This window comes from Plecotus auritus, assembly GCF_963455305.1.
Source record: "Plecotus auritus genome assembly, chromosome: 11".
Lineage (NCBI taxonomy): Eukaryota > Metazoa > Chordata > Mammalia > Chiroptera > Vespertilionidae > Plecotus > Plecotus auritus.
The window spans coordinates 19813523-19839844 of NC_137777.1; the positions used below are offsets into that span (position 1 = coordinate 19813523).

The 26322-nt window shown below is 38.1% G+C and overlaps 1 protein-coding gene across 1 annotated transcript in view; it reads left to right on the forward strand.

Annotated features, from left to right (window-relative positions):
* Positions 1 to 26322, forward strand: part of PKHD1L1 (PKHD1 like 1) — a 140977-nt gene that overhangs the window by 12698 nt on the left and 101957 nt on the right. The window contains exons 5-14 of the mRNA XM_080646789.1: positions 3396 to 3453; positions 4558 to 4651; positions 6586 to 6639; positions 7170 to 7243; positions 8399 to 8441; positions 11280 to 11350; positions 13224 to 13334; positions 14736 to 14825; positions 17259 to 17527; positions 18772 to 18863. Of these exons, the coding sequence (XP_080502915.1) occupies positions 3396 to 3453; positions 4558 to 4651; positions 6586 to 6639; positions 7170 to 7243; positions 8399 to 8441; positions 11280 to 11350; positions 13224 to 13334; positions 14736 to 14825; positions 17259 to 17527; positions 18772 to 18863 (956 nt within the window). The remainder of the gene's footprint in view (positions 1 to 3395; positions 3454 to 4557; positions 4652 to 6585; positions 6640 to 7169; positions 7244 to 8398; positions 8442 to 11279; positions 11351 to 13223; positions 13335 to 14735; positions 14826 to 17258; positions 17528 to 18771; positions 18864 to 26322) is intronic.

The following is a 26322-nucleotide window of genomic DNA, read 5'->3' on the forward strand; positions in this document are numbered from 1 at the left end:
CATTTGAAAATCTATCTCTTTTGTTGTTAGTCTAAAAATCTGTCCTTTTACTTGTAAGTACAAATCTTGGCTTTTTAAATAATATATATTTTTATTGATTTCAGAGAGGAAGGGAGAGGGAGAAAGAGATAGAAACATCAGTAATGAGAGAGAATCATTGATTGACTGCCTCCAGCACAACCCCCACTGGGGATCGAGCCCACAACCCGGGCATGTGCCTTGACCAGGAGTCGAACCGTGACCTCCTGGTTCATAGATCGATGCTCAACCACTGAGCCACACCGGCCGGGCCAGATCTGGGCATTCTTTAGGTTGTCCCTGAATGAGAATGGAGGGACAACTGACATTTATTGAGAATTGACTTTGTGTTAGCTTATTTTGTTTGTATTATTTTGTATCCACACATCCCATTCTGCATCAACAACGCCCCACCTCCAAACACTTGATTTCTAAAAAATGTTGCCCATGTTTCTGTGTGTTATTTCTGTTTTCTGTGGTGTCCTGTGTTTCTGTAGATGAACTCTTCTTAATCTATTTCTAGTCCATTGGTTCTCTTCTACATTACAGCAGTTCCCCCATTACCCACAGGGGATAAGTTCCAAGACCGCTAGTGGGTGTTTGAAACTGCAGGGAATACTGATCCCCAATCAACTTCCTCAACTCTGCCAGAAATTTGGCAGCAGCTTCTTCATTGGCAAATGTAGTAATTTTTATATTTTTCAGTCCTAACCTATCCCTGACTCTGTGTAATGATCCATGACTTGTAGTAAATGGCTTGATGTCCCTCAGTGCAGGGGATTCCTTGCTGAAGTCTTCCTGTAATTTTTTTATTTCCTTACTAAATCGAGAACTTTCACCTTTTCACTAAAGGAAGCACTTCACAGCTTCTCTTTGGCATGTCCAAAGGGGCAGCTTCACTACTCTTGTGCTTTGGGGCCATGTTAAGTAAAATAAGGATTATTTGAACACAAGCACTGTACACCATGACAGTCGATCTCATAACCAAGACAGCTACTAAGGGACTGATGGGCAGGGAGCATGTACAGCATGTAGATGCTGGACAAAGGATGATTCGTGTCTCAGGAGGATGGAGTGGGACTTGTGAGATTTCATCACAATGGTCAGAACAGCACACAATTAAAAACTGTGAATTGTTTATTTCTGGAATTGTCTATATAATATTTTTAGACTCTGGTTGACTTGTGGATAACTGAAATTGTGGATAAAGTGGGACTAACTGTATTTGTTTTTATGTGTAGAATTAGATTTGTATATCTCTCAGTTACAGATAATTCTTTTTTCCCCTAAGTATGGAATGCTTCATGAATTTGTATGTCATCCTTGTGCAAGGGCCATGCTAATCTCTATATCGTTCCAATTGTAGTATATGTGCTGCCGAAGCGAGCACAGATAATTCTTTATTTTGCCCATCAGCTCTGCTCTTTACCTATTGGGTATTAATTTTGTTTTTCACATGATAGTATATTTCCATTTTGCAGTAATTATTTCTCATTTTGCTTTTGGAAAAGAAGTTGGCATATGTTTACTTGGATAATAATTGCCAATAATTAATATGTAATTGGCTGTATACCACGGGCAAACTAAGTATGCTATAAATATTCGTTCTGTACTCCCACAACAACCCTATAACTGCATACTGTTATTATTATCACTGTGTTATGGGTAATAATACTGAGAAATGACCTCACTTACCTGAAGTCATGCAGCGTGGGGGTGGTAGAGCTCAGATTTCCATTTAGACAGCCGGACTCCAAAACTGGATTCTCAATCATCATTCCCTCCTCCATCATATATGTGCTTGATTATCTCTAACAGTTGTGTATTAGTTGCTATTTGCTGCCATAAAAATTTACCCAAACTTAATGACTTATAACAACACAGCTTTATTACTTTTCCACTTTGTAGGTTAGAAATCTGTAGGTCTCAGTGGACTAAAATCAAGGTGTCAGGAGGTCTGTCTGCATTTCTTTGGGAGGATCTAAGGGAGAATTTGTTTCCTTGCTTTTTCCATCTTCTAGACCAGTGGTCGGCAAACTGCAGCTCGCCGCGGTTTGCTGCTCTGTTGACTAATGAGTTTGCCGACCGCTGACCCAGACTCTCGATTCCAATAATTACAGGCTGTTGTTGTTCCTTGTGATTAAGCCCCTATCCCAGTGGTCGGCAAACTCATTAGTCAACAGAGCGGCAAACCGCGGCTCGCGAGCCACAATTTGCCGACCACTGTTCTAGACCAATGCTATTCAACCTTTTTCATCTCATGGCACACTAATTACTAAAATTCTGCAGCAGGCCAAAAAATACACTTTTTTGCTGGTCTGACCGAAAAATAGGTATAATTTTGATTCATTCACACAGGATAGCTACTGTTGTGTTGGCTGCTGTCGTTTTTTTCATTTGACAATCAAAGGGAAAAGAGGTCAGTGCCCCTGACTAAATAGTCAGGTATTGCATGTTTTTAAAATTCTTGCAGCACACCAGTGTGCCTCTTGCGGCTCACGGGTTGAAAATCACTGTTCTAGACTGAGGTTGCCCACATTCTTTGGCTTGTGGTCCCTTCCTCTGCTTTCAGAGCCAGCAGTGGACTGCCTCCCTCTGACCTTGCTTCCATTGTTGCATCTTCTTCTCTGACTCTGGCTATTCTCTCTCCCTCTTCCATTTGTAAGGACCCTTGTAATTACATTGAGCCCAGACAGATAATCCCAAAACATCTCCCTCTTCTAAAATCAACACATTAGCAACCTCAATTCCATCTGTACTATCTGCCATGTAACCTAACATATTCACAGGTCCCATAGATTCGCGGCATGGACATCTTCAGGGGGGCATTATTCTGTCTATCACCAAGTATTAGTCTCCATCACACTGGTAGCCTCTTGGAATTCTGCTCTCTCCCAGTTCTCATTTGCTATCACAGTTCTTAAGATTTATGCCTGCACTGCTCCAAAAAAGTATCTTAAGCTCGCTTTGATGGATTTTCCCCAAGTTTTGCTTCATGTTTTTGAAATATGCATTGTTGTTTTTCTTCTTGGGCTTAATCCAAAGTAGACATTCTTTAATGTTATTCTACTGAATTCCTAAAGTCTTTATCAGAGAGCCTTATCACTGTGGTTTGACTGATAACAGAAGGATGCTTGAATTTTAAAATTGCAAGCTAGAGACATTTTGAAATGAGAGAGGATTTTTAAGGGATAAGGAAAAGATCTTGAATAATCAGAATAATATTCTAAACTTTATTTCTTAGCTGTAACAAGGAATATTTTGATAGTGATCTTATGGTTACTGTTTAAAAAGAAATAATGTAAGAAGCAGAAATATTCCATAAAACTAGGAACAAATGAGAGATAAGACTGCTTAACGACAGTATTATTTTACAGGCAAAAAGTTTCAGAACTCCAACAATACGGAGCATCACACCTTTATCTGGGACTCCAGGTCTGTTATATGGCAGCTGAAATATCTTTTTGGTTTGTGGTAATTAGTTTACTTTTTAGCATATAAAATTATTATATCTGAAAAATTATAAATAGCATTTTTCTGATTATACAGTAAATGCCAATGTTTTTTATAGAATGATTTTCAGTGTCTGCATCTGAATCTATATAATGTATTTAACTTTCCTCCTATTGGACATTTAACTGACTTTCAGTGTTTATTATAGTAACCATAGTTGTACCAGTTTATAACTCCAATAGGAATAAGTGAGAATGCCCTTTTCTATAACCTTGACAATTCTATGTACAAATTTTCAAGTATTTATATGAAAAACATAAGTTTTAAAAAACATTTCCAATTTTTTAATTTATGTAATTAAATTTACTTATATTTACTGACCATTTGTATTTTTTCTTTTATAAGTTACCTGTTTTTCTCCTTAGTTTAAATTAAGTCTAGTCAACTTTTTTAGATTAGATTATGATAATTCTTTATATTTTAAGTATTTTAACCATTTATATGTCATATATGTAGGGAATATTTTTTAATTTATCATTTGCTTTTAAAATTGATTAGCAGTTTTCCTGTCATTCAGACACTTTGAATTTTTATTATCAAATCTGTAAATCTTAACCTTTGTTATTTCTTCCTTAGTTTTTATGCTATAGAAGATTCCTAAATCCCAATTATATAAATATTACTTACATTTTCACCTACTTTTCAAGAGTTTTATGGTTTTATTTTTTATATTTAATTTTTATTTCACCTACAGTTGATTTTACTTTTTTAGTATACAGTAGGGACTCATTTATTTTTTTCAATTAAGTCACCCATGACCTCAGTGATATTTATTGAATAATTCATTCTGTCAGGAAGCACCTCTTTAATCTATAAATACTTGTAGATACTTCCTTAATACTATAGGTACTCATTAATGTTTTATTGTATTTGCCAGAACTTTTAGAACAATGCTAAACTGTACTGGTGAGCATTAAGTTATAAGTATTTGGATGCCCATTTTATTGGACAACCCTCTAAGGTTTTGGTAGTGAGTGTGTGGGCCTGTGGGTAGATATTCTCACAGAATTTTTTGTTTGTTTTTAGGTACACTAATAACAATCCAAGGCAGAATCTTCACTGATGTCTATGGAAGTAATACTGCACTAAGCTCAAATGGGAAAAATGTTAGGATTTTGAGGTAAATTATTGATGTGGAAACATAATCTTATAAGTTATAGACCCAACATGATATTCCAAAAATAATGGGTCAAATTACATTAAAAACCACTACAATGGAATTAACCAGTGTTTTGTCAGCCATATTATAGGAAGAAAAATAGACTGTTGGATGATGCATTGACATGGAAACATCATTCTTTTTCTATGTTGGATTTTAGTAATAAAAGGCACAGGGAGGCAAGTGCCAGAGCAATTGAGTTAAAGTCACAGAACTTCATTACTAGGGAATTTTGTTACTTAATTTAACTGCCTCTTTTTGCACACATAAAAAACAAAAACAAAAACCCCCTCTGAACCCTAAAGGTCCAAAGCTTAGTCAAGGTCAGGAGGAGACCCCAAGTCTGCTAATATGCAATTTGCCGTGGTCTACAGGAGAGCGCTAAAGCTAGAAACTATCAATAACTTATTAACAGGCTTGAATTTGAGTCCTGGTCCCTCCACTTACCAACTGTGGACCAGATGGTAACACTGTCTACATTTTGGACTGGAAACTAGCATTTTGACTAGGGTTCTCATCCTGTAGCATAGGTGGTGTTTTCTCAGTCCTGCCTTACAAGACTGAGTCTGTTCATTTCCTGTTGAAGCAAGTACAGAATCAGTACCAAGGCTTTCAAGTGCTTCTGCTTGTTGAATACATATACAAAGTGGATAAATGGATAAATTCAACAGTTTAGACAGCACACAGACATGTACATTTGCACATATAATTTTGTAAAACATGCAATTCAAAAGGCTTTATTTACTACATGAAATAAAGTTGATTTATCTGGCATTTTAGATTTTTGCTCTACCCTTCCTGGTCACAGGCTTAGGCAAGGTACTTAACCCTCCTGTCTCAGTCTCTTCATCTATACAGTGACAGGATAATAGTTACCAGTTTATAAAAAGTTGCAAGGATTAAATATGGTAAGTACCTAGAAGTGTTTGCCAAAATTATTATTTAGGTGCATTGAGGCAGCAGATTAGAGGGAGGATATGAATCCATAAATCTATAATGGGTACAATAATTCAGGTTACTTTCTTTATAAACCTAATGTACTCACCAAATGAAAGGATTTATAGGTAAAAGTACATTAAAAAGTTCACAAAGGGGACATCTGTAATACTTTTAACAATAAAGATACATTTTTTGAAATGTTCAAAATTCCCTACAAACAGAAGTTCTTATATTTTAAGTTCAGGTTTATGTCTGGCCTTATTTTGAGTCTGCGTGGTTTATTATAATGTCACAGAAGCTGGGTTGTTTATTATGATGATGCCAAAAATACAATAGTAGTCAGTAACCGACAGGCCTGCAATAGCATCAGGTTCTATCAGCCGTAAAGCCATCAGTTGACTTAATCAGCTGCAGAAATGCAAAGACAGTTGTTCTCTCTCTCCAGCCTTACCCTGCCCCTTCTCAGTTTCTTATAATCGTTTCAACCTCACTGATGCTGTTAGATATTCTTTTCATCCTGATTACTGTGTGAGGCCTCTGTTATGGACCTTATTTAATGCCTATTGTATTAAACTTACTGCAAAATTATGTTTTGTACTGATTGAACCTCAGATGGAAGAGTCCCCATTATCTGTTTTGTATTCCCGTAGTGCTTATCACTTACTAACACACCAAATATGTTCTGATTGTCATCTTTATGCTCAGTCTCCCCAGTTAGAACATCAGTCCCACAAGGGCAGGGATCTTTGTGTGTGTTTTTTTCACTGATGTGTTCCAGTACCCAGCAAAGACTGCAACATAAGAGGTGTTCAGTGGATGTTTGTTGAATGACTAACTGATGGATAATGAGTGATAGAGAGAAAAAATATAAGGTGGCATTGAGTTGGTGGGAGGAGAGCATTTTGAAACAATTTATTAAACATAACTTGTTCTTTTCTAATAAAATATTTATGCAGAGTGTATATTGGAGGAATGCCCTGTGAGCTTCTTATACCACAGTCTGATGATTTGTAAGTAATTCAAATAATTTTCTTTAGAAAAATAAATAGTAGATATAAACATAGTAAGTTTAAAGAGTAATTTCTAGCAATATCACATAGCTGACTGCTATATAAAACAGTATAACTTATAAATTTTATAGTAAATTAGCAAGAATTTATAAACTTAGATATTAACTGATATCTCCCATTGTCTCCAGTATAGTATGATATTGATTTTTATTTAGATTATTATGAGAAAGATGTTGTGAGAAATATATTTTATCAAATAATTGTTTCACTTGGTAATATTTTAAACTTTAAGAGGAATGTCATAGGGATAGTCAAACTAATTACACAAATTTCACTGTTCAATGAAGTGTTATTCAAATATCTTCAACCAAAGCTGGGCAATATTTTAATTTCACAGAAATTATTTTGGTAGCAACAGTTTCTATCCAGATACTTAGTATGAAATTCATAAGATGTTTTTAAGGGAGACACAGTATTTTAAAATTTTAGTGTCAATGTAAGCTTTGAAATGAACATATATATTTCATTAGGTATGGTTTAAAACTAGATCATCCAAGTGGAGACATGGGTTCTATGATTTGTAAGACGACTGGAACTTACATTGGTAAGTGCTGATCATCATTCTTCATATTTCAGAAATGCCTGTTTCCTTGTTTTGTATTCTCCTGTAACATCAACCCTTTATGAAATGCTAGAATTTCCTCTTTTCCTTGGCTTCTTTTCAGTTTCATGTAAGCATGTCTGAAATAAATTACCTTTTTCCTAAGGTTTACATTTAAGGTAAGCTTCTTCAAATTTTTTTTTTCTTCTTCTGTCATCCAGAAGATTGCTTGGCAAATTTAGCCATTTCCCTCTGTTTTTACCCCATGCTCTATGTGCTCCTTATACATATATACCTCTCAGTCTTTGAATGAGCTTCAGTTCCTTCTGTCTCAGGGCCTTTGGAAGCTTCTCATCCTGATAATCTATATATATAAAAGCCTAAGCGACCATTACGACCGAACAACCGGAATGACCAATCGACCAGTCGCTATAATGCACACTGACCACCAGGGGGCAGACGCTCAATGCAGGAGCTGCTCCCTGGTGGTCAGTGTGCTACCACAGCCAACCTACCGCAGCCCCTCCCCCTGGCCAGCCAACCTCCTGTGGCCCCTCCCTCCCAGGCCAGCCAAACTCCCAGGGTCTCTCCCCTTGGCCCCCCGATAGGTCTTGATCGCCAGCCAGGCTGAGGGACCCCACCTGTGCATGAATTCGTGCACCGGGCCTCTAGTTTCAGATAAAATGTCTTGTCTTAAAAAAAAAAAAGCCTTCCCTGATTCCCTGCCTTACATTCTCAGAGTTCACACTCCTTTTTCTTGATAGCTTTTTCACAATTTATAGTTGTCTGATTATGTCATTGCCCTCAACCAGCTGTATCCTTCACTAGCTAAGATGCTTTTAAGAGAAAGAAAACTGTGTGCTCACCCTCCATCTCTCAAACCCCTGGCAGAATGTCCGACCCAATTAAATAGCTGTTGAATGGATGTAAGAAATTCAGGGTCATTGTGGTTACATATATTGTATATTATGTATATATTAAAATAGTAGGTGCTTCTTTAAGGCAGTTCTGTTGTCTTGTCTTTGAGGATTAATAGATGGTTGAATAATTACAGTTTTAATTTTAAATTTCTTTGCTTTTAAATCAGCTTTATAATATATAGTCATTGTTCTCTTATGATTGGGAGTTTAATGGATTGTGTATTTTAATTAATTCCAGGTCATCACAATGTCAGTTTCATCTTGGATAGTGATTACGGAAGGTAGGTCATTATGTCAGTTTCATCTTGGATAGTGATTACGGAAGGTAGGTCATTTTGTAAGTAATAATTTTCATAATTGATTAAACTGGGTAAATAAAAGAGTATATTTACTTTGTGCTATAGATCCAGAGATTAAAAAATTAATTATTTTCTTCCCAGAAATTAACATTTTAGGGGTCTGTAACTCCCTTTCACTCATAGTTCTCTACCATGGCAGGATCACTCTATTCCTGGGTGCAATTGCAAATGTGTGGAGATATTTATTGACTGACATAGAAACTGGGCCATGCTAATGGCCTTTTGTGGGCAGGACCAGGATGTGCCAAACCTAAATGGATTGTTCTGCCCAAAATGTCATAGCATCTTCCATTGAGAAAATGAGCCAGTTAGCAGATATCCACATAAATCACATTATTTACCCATCAACTACTAATGCAGATGTATTAGCTCAATAACAAGATAGGTCTGTTGATTTCATTGTTGTCTCTGATGAGAGACTCAATGTTTAGAAGATTGAAAGAATGGCAGTGTTACAACCGAAGTAGATGTTATACCTGGCGTATGCTCACAGACTGCAAGAGAAGGATATTTGTTCCCTCATCCCTGGAACTGCAGTTGAGTTGGTGAGACCAGATCTATTATAGTATTTTGAGATCATCTAGTTCTAGACATCTTGAGGCAATAGGTTCATAACACAGTGATGCCTGGGCTGGACACTGTATTATAGACCAATATAGATTGGGCCAAAACCATGAAGAATGTTGTAATTCAAGGACAAACCAGAGTGGATGACATGTAAATGGTACTAAGATTTACATTTGTGATTTACAGGGAGTAAATAACTTAGTGTCCAATGAGTTAACTGTCATTTTCTTCAAGGACATGACACATTTACATAAACTTAATAAAACAGGATAATAGGATTTTATTGAAAATGTGAGAAAGCCATGTTAGGAGCAATAATTATTGAGTTTTAAGCGATTTCTTGAACTATATATGGTTCTTTTAAGCTCTCAATGTCATCTTTTTCACATGAGAAAAGTGAATTCTTATTTCTGAGACTTTATGAAAGATATTAATTACCAAATCCATCATATGTCTCTCAGAGAAATAATTAGCCAAAAATAGAAGGTTTGAGTGATCAAGATTGATTGTGATAGATAAGTATACATAAATCAATATGCTGCATTAACATGCCCCCAAAATTTCAATTTAAAAAAGGCATCAAATTTTCACATAATAAGGGAAATACAGCATAAAATGGTTGATTCTGTGATCTTGACATAATTTTTTTAAAGCAAATTGATGGCTTTTTATATTTTCTCAAAATTGATGAAATTGTGTTTCTATGTAAAATAATCTTAGAAATTTAAGATAACTGTTAAAAATACGACATTTACTACATGAAAACCTATTTTTAAGATTATGTGGCATTTTTTTAATGTTTAACAATTTTAAAAATCATAAAATACACGTTTTACAATTTTTCAGGGGCATTTCTGAATACCAGGTGATCTAATTAAAGACCACTGTGGCCCCCATTCTGTATTTCTTTTAATAGCCAACCTTCTTTCCTCTGTTACCCAAGTTCAAACAACAGCTGTTTCAAACTGATAAGGTTCAGATGAGGCTGCCTTAATTGAGAAATGCCACGTCATTATCAGTAAATTACGGAAAATCACCTCAGTGTCATACCAAATAAATTACATTTCAATTTTATATCAGGAGGCAATTTCCCCACCAACTTAAGCAGAGTTAATTTTTCTGATGCTGGATCTGCCTGCAGGCAATATTGTTGGAACTAGCAACATTTCAGATATTTAGGAAATCAACTGAAAGGTTTATAACATAAAATTGGAAAAACCAGTATGCATTTCTTAAATAACCAGCATAAAATACTTCCAGGGACTCTTTAGTTTTCAAATGCACATTGTAATGCCTGGGTTAGATTTAAAGGGAGTTCACTATGGGTCCCAACCACAAGATTTTGTGTTATCCTATTAGATTTTCATTCATTGTATTCTGGTTAATTATGATGAATGGGTGTGAGTCTTAACATTTGAATTTTGTAACTTTTCTAATTATGAATTTAATTGAGGTAATTAGGGAGCCGCATTTAATTTCTAGGATCAGATTCTTTTCCTTCCCACACCTTCATGCTTACCTCTGGTGGACTGTTGCTAACTTGCTCTCATCCATTTGTACTCTCCTGCAAATTAGTAGGTCTGGAGCCAGGTTCTGGGCTCAACCCACAAGAGTTCAAATTCTCTGTCTGCCACTTACTATCTTTGTGAGCTAGTGTAAGATAAGTAAATTCTCTGAGTTTTGCCTACCTTGTGGGGTTGGTGTAAGGAGTAAATGGCTCAATAACTTAAAATATTTTTTAAAAATTGTAACTCCTTAAATCTCTTAGCTGGATACCTGATAAGTGTTTAATAATGTTAGTTATTGTGACACTAAGTGGGCTGGCTGTAAGAGAAAGAGAGAGTGGGGGCCAGCAGAAGAGGCCAGCCTTTATAAAAGGTAATCCTCCTGTTTTTTATAGTGATATAAATTTTTACTTTGTTGGGTTATAATTTGCATATAATAAAACGCACGTATTGTAGGGATGCAGTTCAGTAAGCCCTGACAAAAGGATATTTGTGTAGCATTCATATGCTTCTATAGTTGTGTAACCAAAAACGAAATCAAGATACAAAACCTAACCTTCCCCGCAATTTCTATCCAGCTCATTTGCAAATTATAACACAATTTATATTACTAGTAAATTACTAATAATATTTTCCTAAAATAAATTTTGTATTTAAAGTAAGAGTTTTTTTAACTTTTTTTAAACAGGAGTTTCCCAGAAAAAATGGCGTATTTTGTTTCCTCTCTGAATAAAATTTCAATGTTTCAAACATATGCAGGTATGTGATCTTTCATTGTGTGTGTGTGTGTATGTGTGTGTGTGTGTGTGTGTGTGTGTGTGTAGAGAGAGAGAAAAAAATATATATATATATATACACATTGAGTAGCCAGATTATTATGATCTCTGAATGCATAATAATCTGACCACTCAGTGTATATCCTCCTATATAATAAAAGGCTAATATGCAAATTGTCCCCTCATCCAGGAGTTCAACCAACCACCCATGTCCCCTCCCCCTGGCCAGGCTGGCTAGACCCCACCCATGCACGAATTCATGCACCGGGCCTCTAATATATATACACACACACTGAGTGGCCAGATTATTACGCGTTCAGAGATCATAGTAATCTGGCTACTCAGTGTGTGTGTGTGTGTGTTTGTGTGTGTGTGTGTGTGTGTGTGTATATTTCATTTCATTAAATCAAAGGCAATACTGACTTAAGGTGTGCTATTTTATTTCATGTACTTCTATGAAGTAAAACCACCTGACACAGGGAGTCGAGTCTAATAGGAAGCCTTGGCATTAAACTAGGGCCCTGAACTACATTCCTAGTGTAAGGTGGACTGGGAAATAAACCCATTGCACTAAAAGAGACAGAAGGGAAACTTGCATGTCTCAACTTTAGCTGCTGGTTGAAGGAAGAAAAGAAAATTCCGCTGTCAGTTTAAATCACAAGCCAGAAATTTGTTCTCAGTGTGTCTAAAAGAATCCTCAAGCGTATTACAATTTATTTTAACTTACACAGGCCTCAGGTTGGTAGTGCTCCCAGAAGAGTGTCAGAAGCAAACACAAGTCTTCTTGAAGTAATTTACTTCACTCCCAGCTCAGGAGTGATGGAATTGGCATATTCAGGTTTCATAGATGTTCAATGTGAAAGAAATGTATCTTGGAGTCAATCATATATGATATACTTTATATTTTTATGGAAATTTATTTAATGTGGAGTTCGTATGTGAATCTGAAAGGTTCGGAGTTGGGCCGGGGTCACACAGAACCGACTCTAAGGCTCAGTGTAATCAAAATGATATTTATTCAAGGCACCTGGGTGCAGGAGGACTGAATCCAAGAAAGGAGTCAGTGGCGAATGGAGAGGGATATATAGAACTTTGATAGAACTAATAAGAATACATTTTTAAAATATATATTTTTTATTGATTTCAAAGAGGAAGGAAGAGGGAAAAGAGATAGAAACATCAATGATGAGAGAGAAACATTGATGGGCTGCATCCTGCAAGCCCCTTACTGGCGGTTGAGCCCACAGCCCAGGCATGTGCCCTGACCGGGAATCAAACCATGACCTCCTCTTTCAGAGGTCGACGCTCAACCACTGAGACACACAGGCAGGACAAGAATACATTTTAATAAGAATCTACCATATGTCATGCGCTGGGCTCTCTTACCAACATAGCTAAAACTTTTCTATATAAACCACAAGAATTCCAATCATAGTTAATGTATTGCTACATAAGAAAAAAAAATAAAAATCATTGTTCAAGAGCGTAAGGAAGATGAGGCTCTTCTCCTGTCTTCCTGTGTTTTCTTTTGGAATCAAACATCCATGCTCAGCCCAGGTTTTCCTTACTTCCTGGATCCTGCCAGTACCAGTGTCTCCTTAGCATCAGTCTCCACGAAAGCCTGTTCCCTGGGAGATGCAGGTCTCTATGAAGGCCGTTATTTATTGTCCTCTGCAGGGCTGCATCAGAGACAAAATAATGAAACACCCAATTCATTTATTTGGTAATGCAAAGCCTACACTATCCTAGGTGCTATGGCTGCAGGTAATTTAGAGAATTTTTTAAAAGCAAGCATTTGCGTTTATGTGTAATGTTTATGACGTTTTAGTTCATGTGCTTCTCCTCCTCCTCCTCAGAGATCACTATGATTTCACCTCCACAAGGAAGCATTCGAGGTGGCACCACGCTAACAATAAGTGGACGGTTCTTTGATCAAACAGATTTCCCAGTCAGAGTTCTAGTTGGAGGTATTTTCATCACTTTTACTATATTACTTTGTAAGAAAAAATTCTGCCTTTTTCTTTAATAATTTATAAGAAGAAGAATCCTTTCTCAATTAATATCTTAAATTTAAAGCTGCCATCCATAAATTCCTTGCCATACTTGTAGACACACCGACCCTCTGTTTAATGAATTATTAAGGGTCATTCTTGAACTGTTGTTACTTCTCAATGGGTTGGCTAGATATGAGTAAATTTCAAGTAGTATTTGCGGATACTCTCCTCATAACCCTTCTCAGACACTGTGCCTTGTCTGGACATGAGCAATTACTGATGATATTGGCCTTGGAAAGAGCATTAATTGATATATGTGGTCACAAATGGACAGAGGGGTTGGTTCTCTGGTAATGTCTCCCTTGTGTGTGTCTCGTCTTGATCTGTTCAGAATCTTGATCTATGCAGCTCAAAAGGGAGGTCAGGATGAGTATAATAATGGGGATGTTCCCACTCAGCTGTAGTGACCTAAGTTACCTCGATGAGCAGGAGAAAGGATGTCTGCCTATGCTACTGGCCCGTACTTTTTCTGAAACAGGCCTCTGCTCAGACATTTTTTACTTTGAAGGAATTTTCTCATAAGCCAGCCACAATGTGATTTCAAGAAGAAAATTAATATAAAGTAACCTCATCTAACACTTACACAATATCATTCCTATCCCTATGAATCCTTGCTGGTTACTTGTATAAATATTAAAATCCAGGCCACAAATTTTACGTTTTATATATGTTATTCTGATTTTTTAAATATAAATATGTTTTGAATATTAAAACCAGACATTATTTTAAATTTTTATAATGTGTTTTATGATCTGATGTTGTACAGTTGATATGCAAATATAACATGTAATTTTTATGATATTTCATTGCTGTTAATGTGATAACCAGATTTGAGATTTTGAATCCTCAATAATTTCTCGAAAGTTATGATTTGAAAATACCATTTACAAATTATTATCCCTTTTGTTTTCATTTGAAGAACTTGGACCAAAACTCTTTTTATTTTAACCTAAGAGGACTGAGGTCATCTGTTTTTATAAATTCGGAACATCATGGGTTTATTTAGCAAATTTTCTTCAAGGATCAAAATATAAGGCTTCACTTTGGACACAGAATTATATTGTGATATAATTTTTATCAAATTTTTAATTTTGTTTTTCAGAAATTATGCAATTTTCTGACTTAGACTTGTAATATTTTGCCAAGAGAATGTTGCCTTGTGAAAGTATGACAATTAATGAGTGATAAACTTTAATGAAGGCCCCCCCCCCAAGCTTTGCCTCTTGCTTGTGCTACTTTGTTTTAATTGGAAAAGTGCTTCAAGACAGGCTGATGTATTTGCATTCTGAAGCTCTGTACCTTGCTTCTCTATAGGTCAAGCCTGTGATGTTTTGAATGTCACAGAAAATATTATATGTTGCAAGACATCCCCTAAGCCTGATATTCTCAGAACTGTACATGCAGGTAAGTTCCCAGAAGAAATGGCCACTTCTGCATTTACTTAGGAAGACTATTATCGATGTATATCGTTAGTGTCTTAGTCCATTTGGTCTGCTATTACAGAATGCCATAAGACTAGATAGCTTATAAACCACAAACATATGTTTCCTATAGTTCTGGGCGCTGAAAAGTCCAAGATCATGGTACTGGCAGATTAGGTGTCTGATGACAACTGCTTGCTCATAGGTGGCTCCTTCTCGGGGCTAAGGAGCTCAGTGGGGTCTCTTTTAGAAGGGCACTAATCCCATTTTTGAGGGCTCCACCCTCATGACCTGCTCAAGGATTTCATCTCCTTTTTGGACAAAATAAGACCCTCCTAATATCATTACTTTGGGCATTAAGTTGCAGTATATGAGTTTTAGAGGAACACAGCCAGCCTACAGCATGAGTAAAAAAACGATTTGCACTTTTTAGAATTTGTAGTTAGAATTATAATAAATTTCTTCCTAGTTTTTCTCTTTACACTTTCTGGATTAGGAAATATTTATATTAAAATAGCTGCATCAAGGCTGCACCCGTGGAGGTAAACCTGCCCTAAATCCCTTGGACAGCCTACTAAAAACAGCCATCTCTTTTGATAGAGTACCGTGCTGCCTTTATCTCAGTTTAAATGACGATTACTAAATGTTGGTACAGACTACATGGTAACTTAAATTATGCCTTTTCCCGGGTTAAAAATAAATGGCAGAATTTAATCCTTCCTTGTCCAGAATGATTTAGGAATGATAATGGAATGAGAGAAATGGAACTCAAAATTCTATATAGACTTTCACCTGTGACCCAGTGAGCAGGCAGCTGATGGCCTTGATGCCTGCTGTCATTACACTGAGATTCTGGGCCTGTGTTTGAGTGGGCTGTGTATCTTGTGTGTACAGTGAAATCAGTTCATAATTACATCAGTGGTTGGTATTTGAAGCCAAATAAATTATGTTTACCAACCTCTTAAATTTCCTTTCTTTGAATGATATTAGAAAAATGACCAGTTTAAGAATTTTGATATTTATAATTGACTAGAGGCCTGGTGCACGAATTCGTTCACCAGTGGGGTCCCTTGGCCTGGCCTGTGTGGATCAGGCCGAAACTGGCTCTCTGACATCCCCCGAGGGGTCTCAGATTGCAAGAGGGCTGTTCTTGGATGATGCACCCCAGAATCGGGCTCCCTCCTCTCTGGTTCCGGATGTGTCACCTGAGAACCACAGCTGCCAAGTCACTGCAGCTCGGCAGCTCCTGTGCTGAGTGTCTGCCCCCTGGTGGTCAGTGCACGTCATAGCTACTGGCCAGTCGCTGGTCACTTAGGCTTTTATATATGTAGATAATGACAAAGAAAGTGACATATATCAGAGAATGAAGTGCTAAGCTTTTCTCTAAACAAACTCAGTAAAAGAGGAGTACCCATTATTTTCTACATCCAGACACTGCACACAAGCTCGAGGCTGCTGGAGGAAGTCAGGAGCCTGATTGTTGTTGTGCTGGAAGAAAGAAATAGAAAGAGCTCAATGACTTATTTTTTGGTGAGAAAAAACTTAATCATAAGGTTTATGGCAAAAGTAGATATACCCTAATGAGAATTTTTTCTCTCATTCTGTCCAAAAAGGGGAGATGAAATCCTTGAGCACAAGTGATATTAAAAAAATAAAAATAAAAAATTCTGACAAATCATAAGCCAACAGTATCTGTTCTTTGGTTGTAAGGCATTAATTAATGTTTTGTTACAGAGAATAATCGAGGCAGAGGTTTTGTGGTCAAATGGTCTGAACCTCCAAGTTTTTAGACTTAACTATAAAAGCAACATCAGTCATATCTTAGGTAATTATTATATTATCTTTTTAAATATATTTTTGTTGATTTCAGAGAGAAAGGGAGAGCGAGAGAGAGATAGAAAAATCAATGATGAGAGAGAATCCTTGATTGGCTTCCTCCTGCATGCCCCCCAATGGGGATCAAGCCCACAACCCAGGCATGTGCCCTGACTGGGAATTGAACCGTGACCTCCTGCTTCACAGGTGGATGCTCAATCACTGAGCCACATCAGCCGGGCTATATTGTTATCTCACGTAAAACATTTATAAGTACCAAATGTTTTATATATTACATATGTAAAAACATATTACATATCTCTTATAATCTAATCCCCTTAGCATCCATACGAATAGTAGAATTCCTCCCATTTTACATATGTGGAGCCTGAGATGCAGAGAAGTGAAGTCATAATAAACTGCAGATGGTCTTAATAGCACTAGATCCTCTAGATACAGGAACATGTGGTAACTGTTTTAATTACACACATGTTGTAAAAATATGAGTTGAAATAGAACATCTGTAACCACACCCAAATAGAAGGCCTTTCAGACACCATATCAAAATTCTGATGAAAGGCCTCTTTTATGGTATGTTCAGGTGGGAGAGGTCTTAAGCTTGAGGTATGGAATAATAGTCGGCCAGTGCATCTTGAAGAGATACTTGAGTACAATGAGAAGACGCCAGGCTACATGGGTGCCAGTTGGGTAGATTCAGCTTCCTATATTTGGCCCATGGAGCAAGACACATTTGCAGCACGCTTCAGTGGATTTTTGGTGGCTCCGGATTCTGATGTTTATAGATTCTACATCAAAGGTGATGACCGTTATGCAATTTATTTCAGCCAGACTGGGCTTCCAGAAGATAAGGTAGGGGAGACAAAGGTAATCTTTGATATTATTAAAACAATATGATAATCTTTATATGTAAACCAATAAATTATATTAAAGAATTCATGGCATATTTTTTCACGTGGCTGGATTCTTGGCTATTTTTAACACGTGTGTCGTGAACTACCTATAAAGTTATAGAGAATCCATCACCTAAAATAAAATGCTCTCCCATACCTAAATTCTCTCTTCCATGGGAAAAACATGTTATGAGTCCTTTACAATTGAAATTTGTTTTTATTGTGAAGGAATTATAACTATAACAAAAAATTTGGAAAAGAATAAAAAATATTTTGCTGTACTTTTAGTCAGTCATGAAATTTAAGTCTGTCATTTCCTTCTATCTCTGTTTTGTTCTTTACATAAATAGGATCGTGCATCCAATTTCATAGTCCTCTTTTGTCACATATTAGTATGTCAACATGTTATTAAATAACTTATATAACACCATTTTAATGACTGAATAGTATGTTCTTGTATGGGTTTACTAAGCTTAGGTTACTCTCTCCATACTGGTGTCTTATTTTTTACTTTTATGACCACAAATAATAGCTTATCAAACACGTGTTCATTAAATTATTCTGTATTTTAGATTGCTCCCTAAGACAATTTCATAAATGTGAAGCTATTAAATCAAATCCAAAGAACATTTTATGACTCAATATATATGAAAAGATCATCTCTGAAACTGCTCACATGAGTTTAAATTGCTACCTGTGATATACGAATTTCAATTTTATCATAGCTTGCCAGTATGCTTCCTCCAAAAATGGTATAGTCATTCCCAATGGGAACTCACAGCCTTCTCATTCTAGGATGCAGACCCACTTAGAGATCTTTCAGACATATTTTTAATTATCTTATTTGGATTAAATCCCTCGAAGTGCTCTGCAGAGCAAAAGGACATTTTATTAGACAATCAAAACCCTCCTCTTGCTACATGTCTATTTCCTCTTGCAGTTTTAATTGTGGAAAAGCTGTGGTCTATGCAGTATGTTTGGTATAATGGGGCTGATGTTAGGGCAGAAGAAATGAAATGAGCTTTGATAATTATTTAAATTCCACTTAATCATGGGTAACAGATCTTAGAAAAAATAGTAGCTTCACATTTTTCTGGTCATAAAAGTCCAAAGACTGACAGAAGTAATAAATAGTAAGTGCTGAAAAGGTTTACTAATATTCTCTCTCTCCATCTCTTCCTCCCCCTCTCCCTTTTGAATAAGATAAGGATTGCATATCATTCTTCCAATGCCAACAGCTATTTTTCCAGTCCAACACAAAGATCCGATGACATTCATCTTCAGAAAGGAAAAGAGTAAGGTTTTTTTCTTTAAATTACTGTGTGGTATTTAAAAATTGTAAGTTTATATCTAAAATATATTTTCAGCAAGGATGGTACAATATCTGCAAATCAATAATTGTGATACATCACATAAACAAATTGAGAGATGAAAATCACATAGTCATATCAATTGATGCAAAAAAAGCATTTGACAAAATCCAACAACCTTTCTTTTTTTTTTTTTTGAAATTTTTAAATAAATCTTTATTCAGATTATTACAATTATTTCTCCTTTTTCCCCCCATAGCTCCCCTCCACCCCTTTCCCACCCCACCTTCTGCCCTTACCTCCCCCCCACTGTCCTCATCCATAGGTGTATGATTTTTGTCCATTCTCTTCATGAACCCCCCATACCCCTTTCCCCTTGAGAATTATCAGTCCACTCCCTTTCTATGCCCCTGATTCTATTATATTCACCAGATTATTCTGCTCCTCAGGTTTTTAATTCACTTGATTTTTAGGTTCGCTTGTTGATAGATATGTATTTGTTGTTCATACTTTTTCTCTTTACTTTTTTCTTCTTCCTCTTCTTTAAGAATACCTTTCAGCATTTCATATAATACTGGTTTGGTGGTGATGAACTCCTTCAGCTTTTTCTTATCTGTGAAGCTCTTTATCTGCCCTTCAATTCTGAATGATAGCTTTGCTGGGTAGAGTAATCTTGGTTGTAGGTTCTTGCTATTCATCACATTGAAAATTTCTTGCCACTCCCGTCTGGCCTGCATAGTTTCTGTTGAGAAGTCAGCTGACAGTCGTATGGGTGCTCCCTTGTAGGTAATTAACTGTTTTTCTCTTGCTGCTTTTAATATTCTCTCTTTGTCTTTTGCTCTTGGCATTTTAATTATGATGTGTCTTGGTGTGGTCCTCTTTGGATTCCTTTTGTTTGGGGTTCTGTGGGCTTCCTGGACTTGTAAGTCTATTTCTTTCACCAGGTGGGGGAAGTTTTCGGTCATTATTTCTTCAAATAGGTTTTCAGTATCTTGCTCTCTCTCTTCTTCTGGCACCCCCATAATTCTGATGTTGGTACGCTTGAAGTTGTCCCAGAGTCTTCTTACATTATCTTCAACTTTTTGGATTTTTTTTTTTGCTTTTTGCTTTTTCGGTTGAGTGTTTTTTGCTTCTTTGTATTTCAATTCTTTGACTTGATTCTTGTGTTCCTCTATTCTGTTTCTGGGTCTCTGTATAATATTTTTTATTTCAGTCAGTGTATGTTTAATTTCTAGTTGGTCCTTTTTCATATCTTCGAGGGTCTCGTTATATTTATCGGCCTTTTCTAGGATATTCTTAAAAAGTCTTATAACAGTGGTTTTGAATTCTATATCCAGTCGTTTGTTTTCCTCCATTTCTTTCATTTGTGATCTGTTTCTTTGACCCCGCATTTTCACTGATTCCCTGAGTTGGTAAGGTATATATTTGTGCTGGGTTTCCAATATGGCCCAGTGGGTCTGCTTCCCCAGTTAACCTGAGGTGGACACTCTTGGTGCACCCCTTTGTGGACTGTGTGTACAGCCTTGTTGTAATTAAGTCTTTATTGTTGTTGGTATCACTGGGAAGAATTGACCTCCGGGCCAGTTGGCTGTAAGGATCAGCTGTGTCTATGCTGGGAGAAGCCCGGTGCTGGAGACAGCCCTATAGGATTAGACTTGCCAAATTGCAATAGCCTCTGTGCTCAGCTTGGATGGGTTGGAGTCTCAGTTTTGGCTTCCTGTCAGCCCCGCCCCTGCGCGCATGTGCGCTTTCAGTCCTCTGCCTTCCCCAGCTCGAGTCTCCGCCTGAGAGTCCAGACTCCCCCCACAAGAGCGTGGGTCCCCAGGGGCTCACCTGGAACCGGGGTTCACTGCAGTCAGAACTGGGGCACAGTGCCGTCAGGAGCCTCTGACTCCCCTCCACCAGGGAAAGCCCGCAGCAACCTCCGCAGCCCTTGTGCGCACAGGCGCGGGCGCGCTTTCAGTCCTCCGCCTTCCCCGGCTCCCGAGTCTCCGCCCGAGAGTCCAGACTCCCCCCACAAGAGCATGGGTCCCCAGGGGCTCGCCTGGAACTGGGGTTCACTGCAGTCAGAACTGGGGCTCAGTGCAGTCAGAATCCTCTGACTCCCCTCCACTAGGGAAAGCCTGTGGCAACCCCCGCAGCCTTTGTGCGCACCGGCGTGCGCGCGTGCGCACTTTCAGTCCTCCGCCTTCCCCGGCTCCAGAGTCTCCGCCCAAGAGTCCAGACTTCCCCCGTAAGAGCGTGGGTCCCCAGGGGTTCGCCCGGAACTGGGGTTCAGTGCAGTCAGAACTGGGGTTCAGTGCAGTCAGAACTGGGGTTCAGTGCGGTCGGAGGCTTCCTTCCCCCTTCCGCCAGAGGAAGTCAGCCAGGCTCTCAGCCGCCCTTCCTCTCTGCGCGCACAAAGCCCCTTTGCCGTACCTCCAATTCTCTGTGAGCTTTTCTCCTTCCTTCTAGTTGTAGAATTTTCACTCAGCCTGCTTTCCTGTGGTTCTGGATGGTGTCCGTTCTGTCTTTTAGTTGTAGTTTTGAAATTGTTGTGCGAGGCAGCAGTTTAGGTTTTTACCTATGCCGCCATCTTGGTTTTCTCTGACAACAACCTTTCTTGATAAAAACTCTCAACAAGGTGGGAATAGAAGGATCATACCTCAACATAATAAAAGCCATATATGATAAACCCACAGCTAACATCATACTCAATGGGCAAAAACTAAAACCATTTCCCCTAAGAACAGGAACAAGACAGGGATGCCCACTCTCACCACTCCTGTTTGACATAGTACTGGAAGTATTAGCCATCGCAATCAGACAAGAAGAAGAAATAAAAGGCATCCAAATTGGAAAAGAAGAAGTAAAGCTGTCCTTATTTGCAGATGACATGATATTGTACATAAAAAACCTGAAAGACTCCATCAAAAAACTAATCCTATCTAATAAAAGAGTAATATAAAAATTGACCATCACTCCAGCACACAAGATGGCTGCCCCCATGAAGTCAAAGATGGCTGCCCCCATGTGGACACAAGATGGCTGCCACAAGATGGCCAGCAAGAGAGGGCAGTTGGGAGGGATCAGGCCTGCAAGGGAGGGCAGTTGGGGTCGATCAAGCCTGCAGGGGAGGGCAGTTAGGGGTGACCAGGCTGGCAGAGGAGGGAAGTTGGGGGTGACTGGGCCTGCAGGGAAGGGCAGTTGGGGGGGACCCAGGCCTGCAGGAGAGGGCAGTTAAGGGTTACCAGGCCTGCAGCGGAGGGCAGTTAGAGGCAAACAGGCTGGCAGGGGAGCAGTTAGGCATCAATCAGGCTGGCAGGGGAGTGGTTAGGGAGTGATCAGGCTGGCAGGCAGAAGTGGTTAGGGGCAATCAGGAAGGCAGGCAGGCAAGCAATTGGGAACCAGCAGTCCTGGATTGTGAGAGGGATGTCCGACTGCCCGTTTAGGCCCAATCCTACCAGATCAGGCCTAAACGGGCAGTCGGATATCCCTCGAGGGGTCCCAGATTGGAGAGGGTACAGGCTGGGCTGAGGGACACACCCCCCGTGCACGAATTTCATGCACCAGGCCTCTAGTAGACTTAATAAATGAATTCGGCAATGTAGCAGGATACAAAATTAATGCCAAGAAATCTATGGCATTTCTATACACCAATAGTGAACTTACAGAAAGAGAGACTAAAAAAACAATCCCATTTACCATCACACCAAAAAAATTAAGATACCTGGGAATAAACTTAACTAAGGAGGTAAAAGACCTACGCAGAAAACTACAGGACACTGAAAAAAGGGATAGAGGAAGACATAAACAGATGGAAGAACATACCATGTTCATGGATTGGTAGAATCAACATCATTAAAATGTCCATACTACCCAAAGCAATCTATAGATTTAATGCACTCCCCAATAAAATACCAACGGTATATTTCACAGACCTAGAAAGAACTCTCCAAAAATTCATCTGGAATAAAAAAAGACTCCGAATAGCCACAGCAATCCTGAGAAAGAAGAACAAAGTAGGTGGGATGTCAATACCAGATTTCAAGCTGTATTACAAAGTCACTGTTATCAAAACAGCCTGGTACTGGCACAAGAACAGACATATAGACCAATGGAATAGAATAGAGAATTCAGATATCGAACCAAAACACTATGATCAATTAATATTTGACAAAGGAGGCATGAACATACAATGGAGTCAAGACAGTCTCTTCAATAAATGGTGCTGGGAAAATTGGACAGATACATGCAAAAAAATGAAACTAGACCACCAACTTACACCATACACAAAAATTAACTCAAAATGGATACAGGACTTAAACATAAGATGTGAAACCATAAAAATACTAGAGGAATCCACAGGCAGAGAAATCTCAGACATATGCCGAAGCAATTTCTTCACCAATACCGCTCCTAGGGCAATGGAAGCTAAAGAGAAAATAAACAAATGGGACTACATCAAAATAAAAAGCTTTTGCACAGCAAAAGAACCCATCAACAAAACAACAAGAAAGCCCACTGTATGAGAGAACATATTTGCAAATGTTATCACTGATAAAGGTTTAATCTCCAACATTTACAAGGAACTTATACAACTTAATAAAAGGAAGATAAATGATCCAATCAAAAAATGGGCAATGGACCTAAATAGAATCTTTTCGAAAGAAGACAGAAGGAAGGCCAAGAGACATATGAAAACATGCTCAAAGTCACTAATTATCCGAGAGATGCAAATCAAAACAACAATGCGGTACCATCTCACACCTGTCAGAATGGCAACCATCAACAAATCAACAAATGACAAGTGCTGGTGAGGATGCGGAGAAAAAGGAACCCTCGTGCACTGCTGATGGGAATGCAGACTGGTGCAGCCACTGTGGAGAACAATATGAGTTTCCTCAAAAAACTAAAAATGGAGCTCCCATTTGACTCAGTAATCCCACTTCTAGGATTATATCCCAAGAAACTAGAAACACCAATCAGAAAGGATATATGCACCCCTATGTTCATAGCAGCACAATTCACCATAGCTAAGATTTTGAAACAGCCTAAATGCCCATCAGCAGATGAGTGGATTAGAAAACTATGGTACATCTACACAATGGAATACTACGCTGCTATAAAAAAGAAGGAATTCTTACCATTTGCAGCAGCATGGATGGACCTGGAGAGCATTATGTTAAGTGAAATAAGCCAGGCAATGAAAGAAAAATACCACATGATCTCACTCATTTATGGAAAATAAAGAACATTATAACCTGATGAATAAAAAGATAGATGCAGAGGCAGTAAAGCACTGAACCGACTATCAAATTATAGCGGGAAGGCTGGGGAGTGTTGGGGAGGGAGGGAAATAGATCAACCAAAGGACTTGTATGCATGCATATAAGCACACCAATGGACACAAGACACTGGGGGTGGGGTGGGATGAGGGCATGCAACAGGGGATAGGGGAGGCTGGGGGAATGTCAATGGGGAAAAAAAGGAGATATATGTACTAATATATGTAATATTTTAAACAATAATAAAATAAAATATATTAAAAAATAAAATAAAATATATTTTCAATTCATTTTTATTGGTGAAAGTGATATTAGTTTACTGGCTTAATTTGTAATTGGTTAGCCTCTGTAGTTTTAATAAATTTCGTTTTATATTTGAAGTATATTGGCATTCCGATAATCAGAGAAATTTGACAATTAAATGATCCCTGTTGCTGAAATTACAACTTTGTGAGATATACTTAATTCCATTTTTATTTTTTTACTAAGACCATTCAGTCTATCCAGCCATCTAATTTCTCTGCTTCTATAGAAACCTGAGCTCTTGAATATTGCTAGGAAAAAATTACAAAACCACATGATTGGTGCCACAGTTAATACATATTTGTTATTCACTCATTTATTCAAGACCGTGGGCCAGGAACTGGAAATTTAATATAAAGGATATCAAAATACACTCCCTGTTCTTAAAAAGTACATCACTTAGTGTTCAAAGGTCAAGTGCAGAGAGAAGATGAAGGTACTGTTCAAATAGCAGGTAATGTCATTCAAAAAAATCATTCAAGATTCCTAGAAAACAGGGAGGTAAAAGACATGATATATTTAAAATAGCTAAGTTACATGAAGAACATCAGGAGATTCGTTGAGATCATTTTCCATTTATCACTTGTATCTGTTAGGATTTGCTGCATAAGAAACCACTCCCCAAATTTTAGTAGCTTAAAGCAACCCAATTTTGTGATTGGCTCGACAGTTCTTTTGGTGCTGGCTGCTTTAGTTGGTGTTTGATGGCATAGGATGGCTTTAATTACATATCTGGAGCCTCTCTTAACTCACTTGGAGTTAGTTACCTCAGATGTCCCACTCCACATGGTCTCTAATCTTCCAGGAGGTTAGCACAGACTTGTCGCAGTGATGAATGCCTTCCAGCAGGAAAGAGGGCAATTCCTAATGCACATTTACTTTTCAAGACGCTGTGTCACATTTCCTAATATCCCATTGGCCAAAGCAAATGGCCAAACATAGATTCAAGGATGAAAAAATAGATTTCACTTCTTGATGGGTGGAGTTTTATTTATTTATTATTCTACCATATCACCCTTCTAGATATTGATGAGATTTGGCTCATGGACAGCACCATGAAGATCTGGTGGAGCTGGACAGGGGGCAGGGATCCGTGGTACCTGGGAGCAATCACACAGTGTTCTCCCTGAGGTCTTGGCCACAGTGATACGTGGAAAGCATTCCATTCTTTTTCTCCTCCTCCTTCTACCTTCACTTCTTGACATTCTTAAACATTTCCTTTTTAAACCAAGAACACTGGACCAGTTCAGGGGAAATGGAGTACCTAATTAATCCCTGCTGCTCTTCAGTGTCAATTCACCTGCAGGCTTTGCCTTGGCCTCGGAAAATGAGGTCAATTTACCTGCTTGGCAGGAACACAGGGCTTGCTTGAAAGCGACTCCAAACACATCTGCTGCCTGGTCTCTGTGTTCCTGCACACAGCTGGGAATTTGCACACTGCACTCAGAATGGTGGCTGTGGATTCTGAAATTGCAGCCACGCTAGCTGCTTTATTGCACAGAGGTCCCTGAGGCCTTCCCAAAGGTAGCTCAGATCTCCAGTTCGTTCTACTCAGGTGATGTAGCCTCATCACAAAGTGCATGTCTCTCTGGTCACCCTGTTCTACTTTAATCGTACCTCTGTTACTAATTTTTAAATAATCTTTCAATTTTTAAAACTCTCTTAGTCTCTGTTATCATGTGAACAGAGAATAATAATATATATTTTATAGGATTTTGTGAAGATTCAATATACTAATGTCTGTAAAGTATTCAGATTAGTGCCTAATCAATATTTTTAAGCTGCCAGGTGAGGATATAGAATTTAATGGTTCTTCGTTGAGTCCTGCTCATTAGTGTTGTCAACATCAATTTGGTAGAGCTGGCCAACAGGTC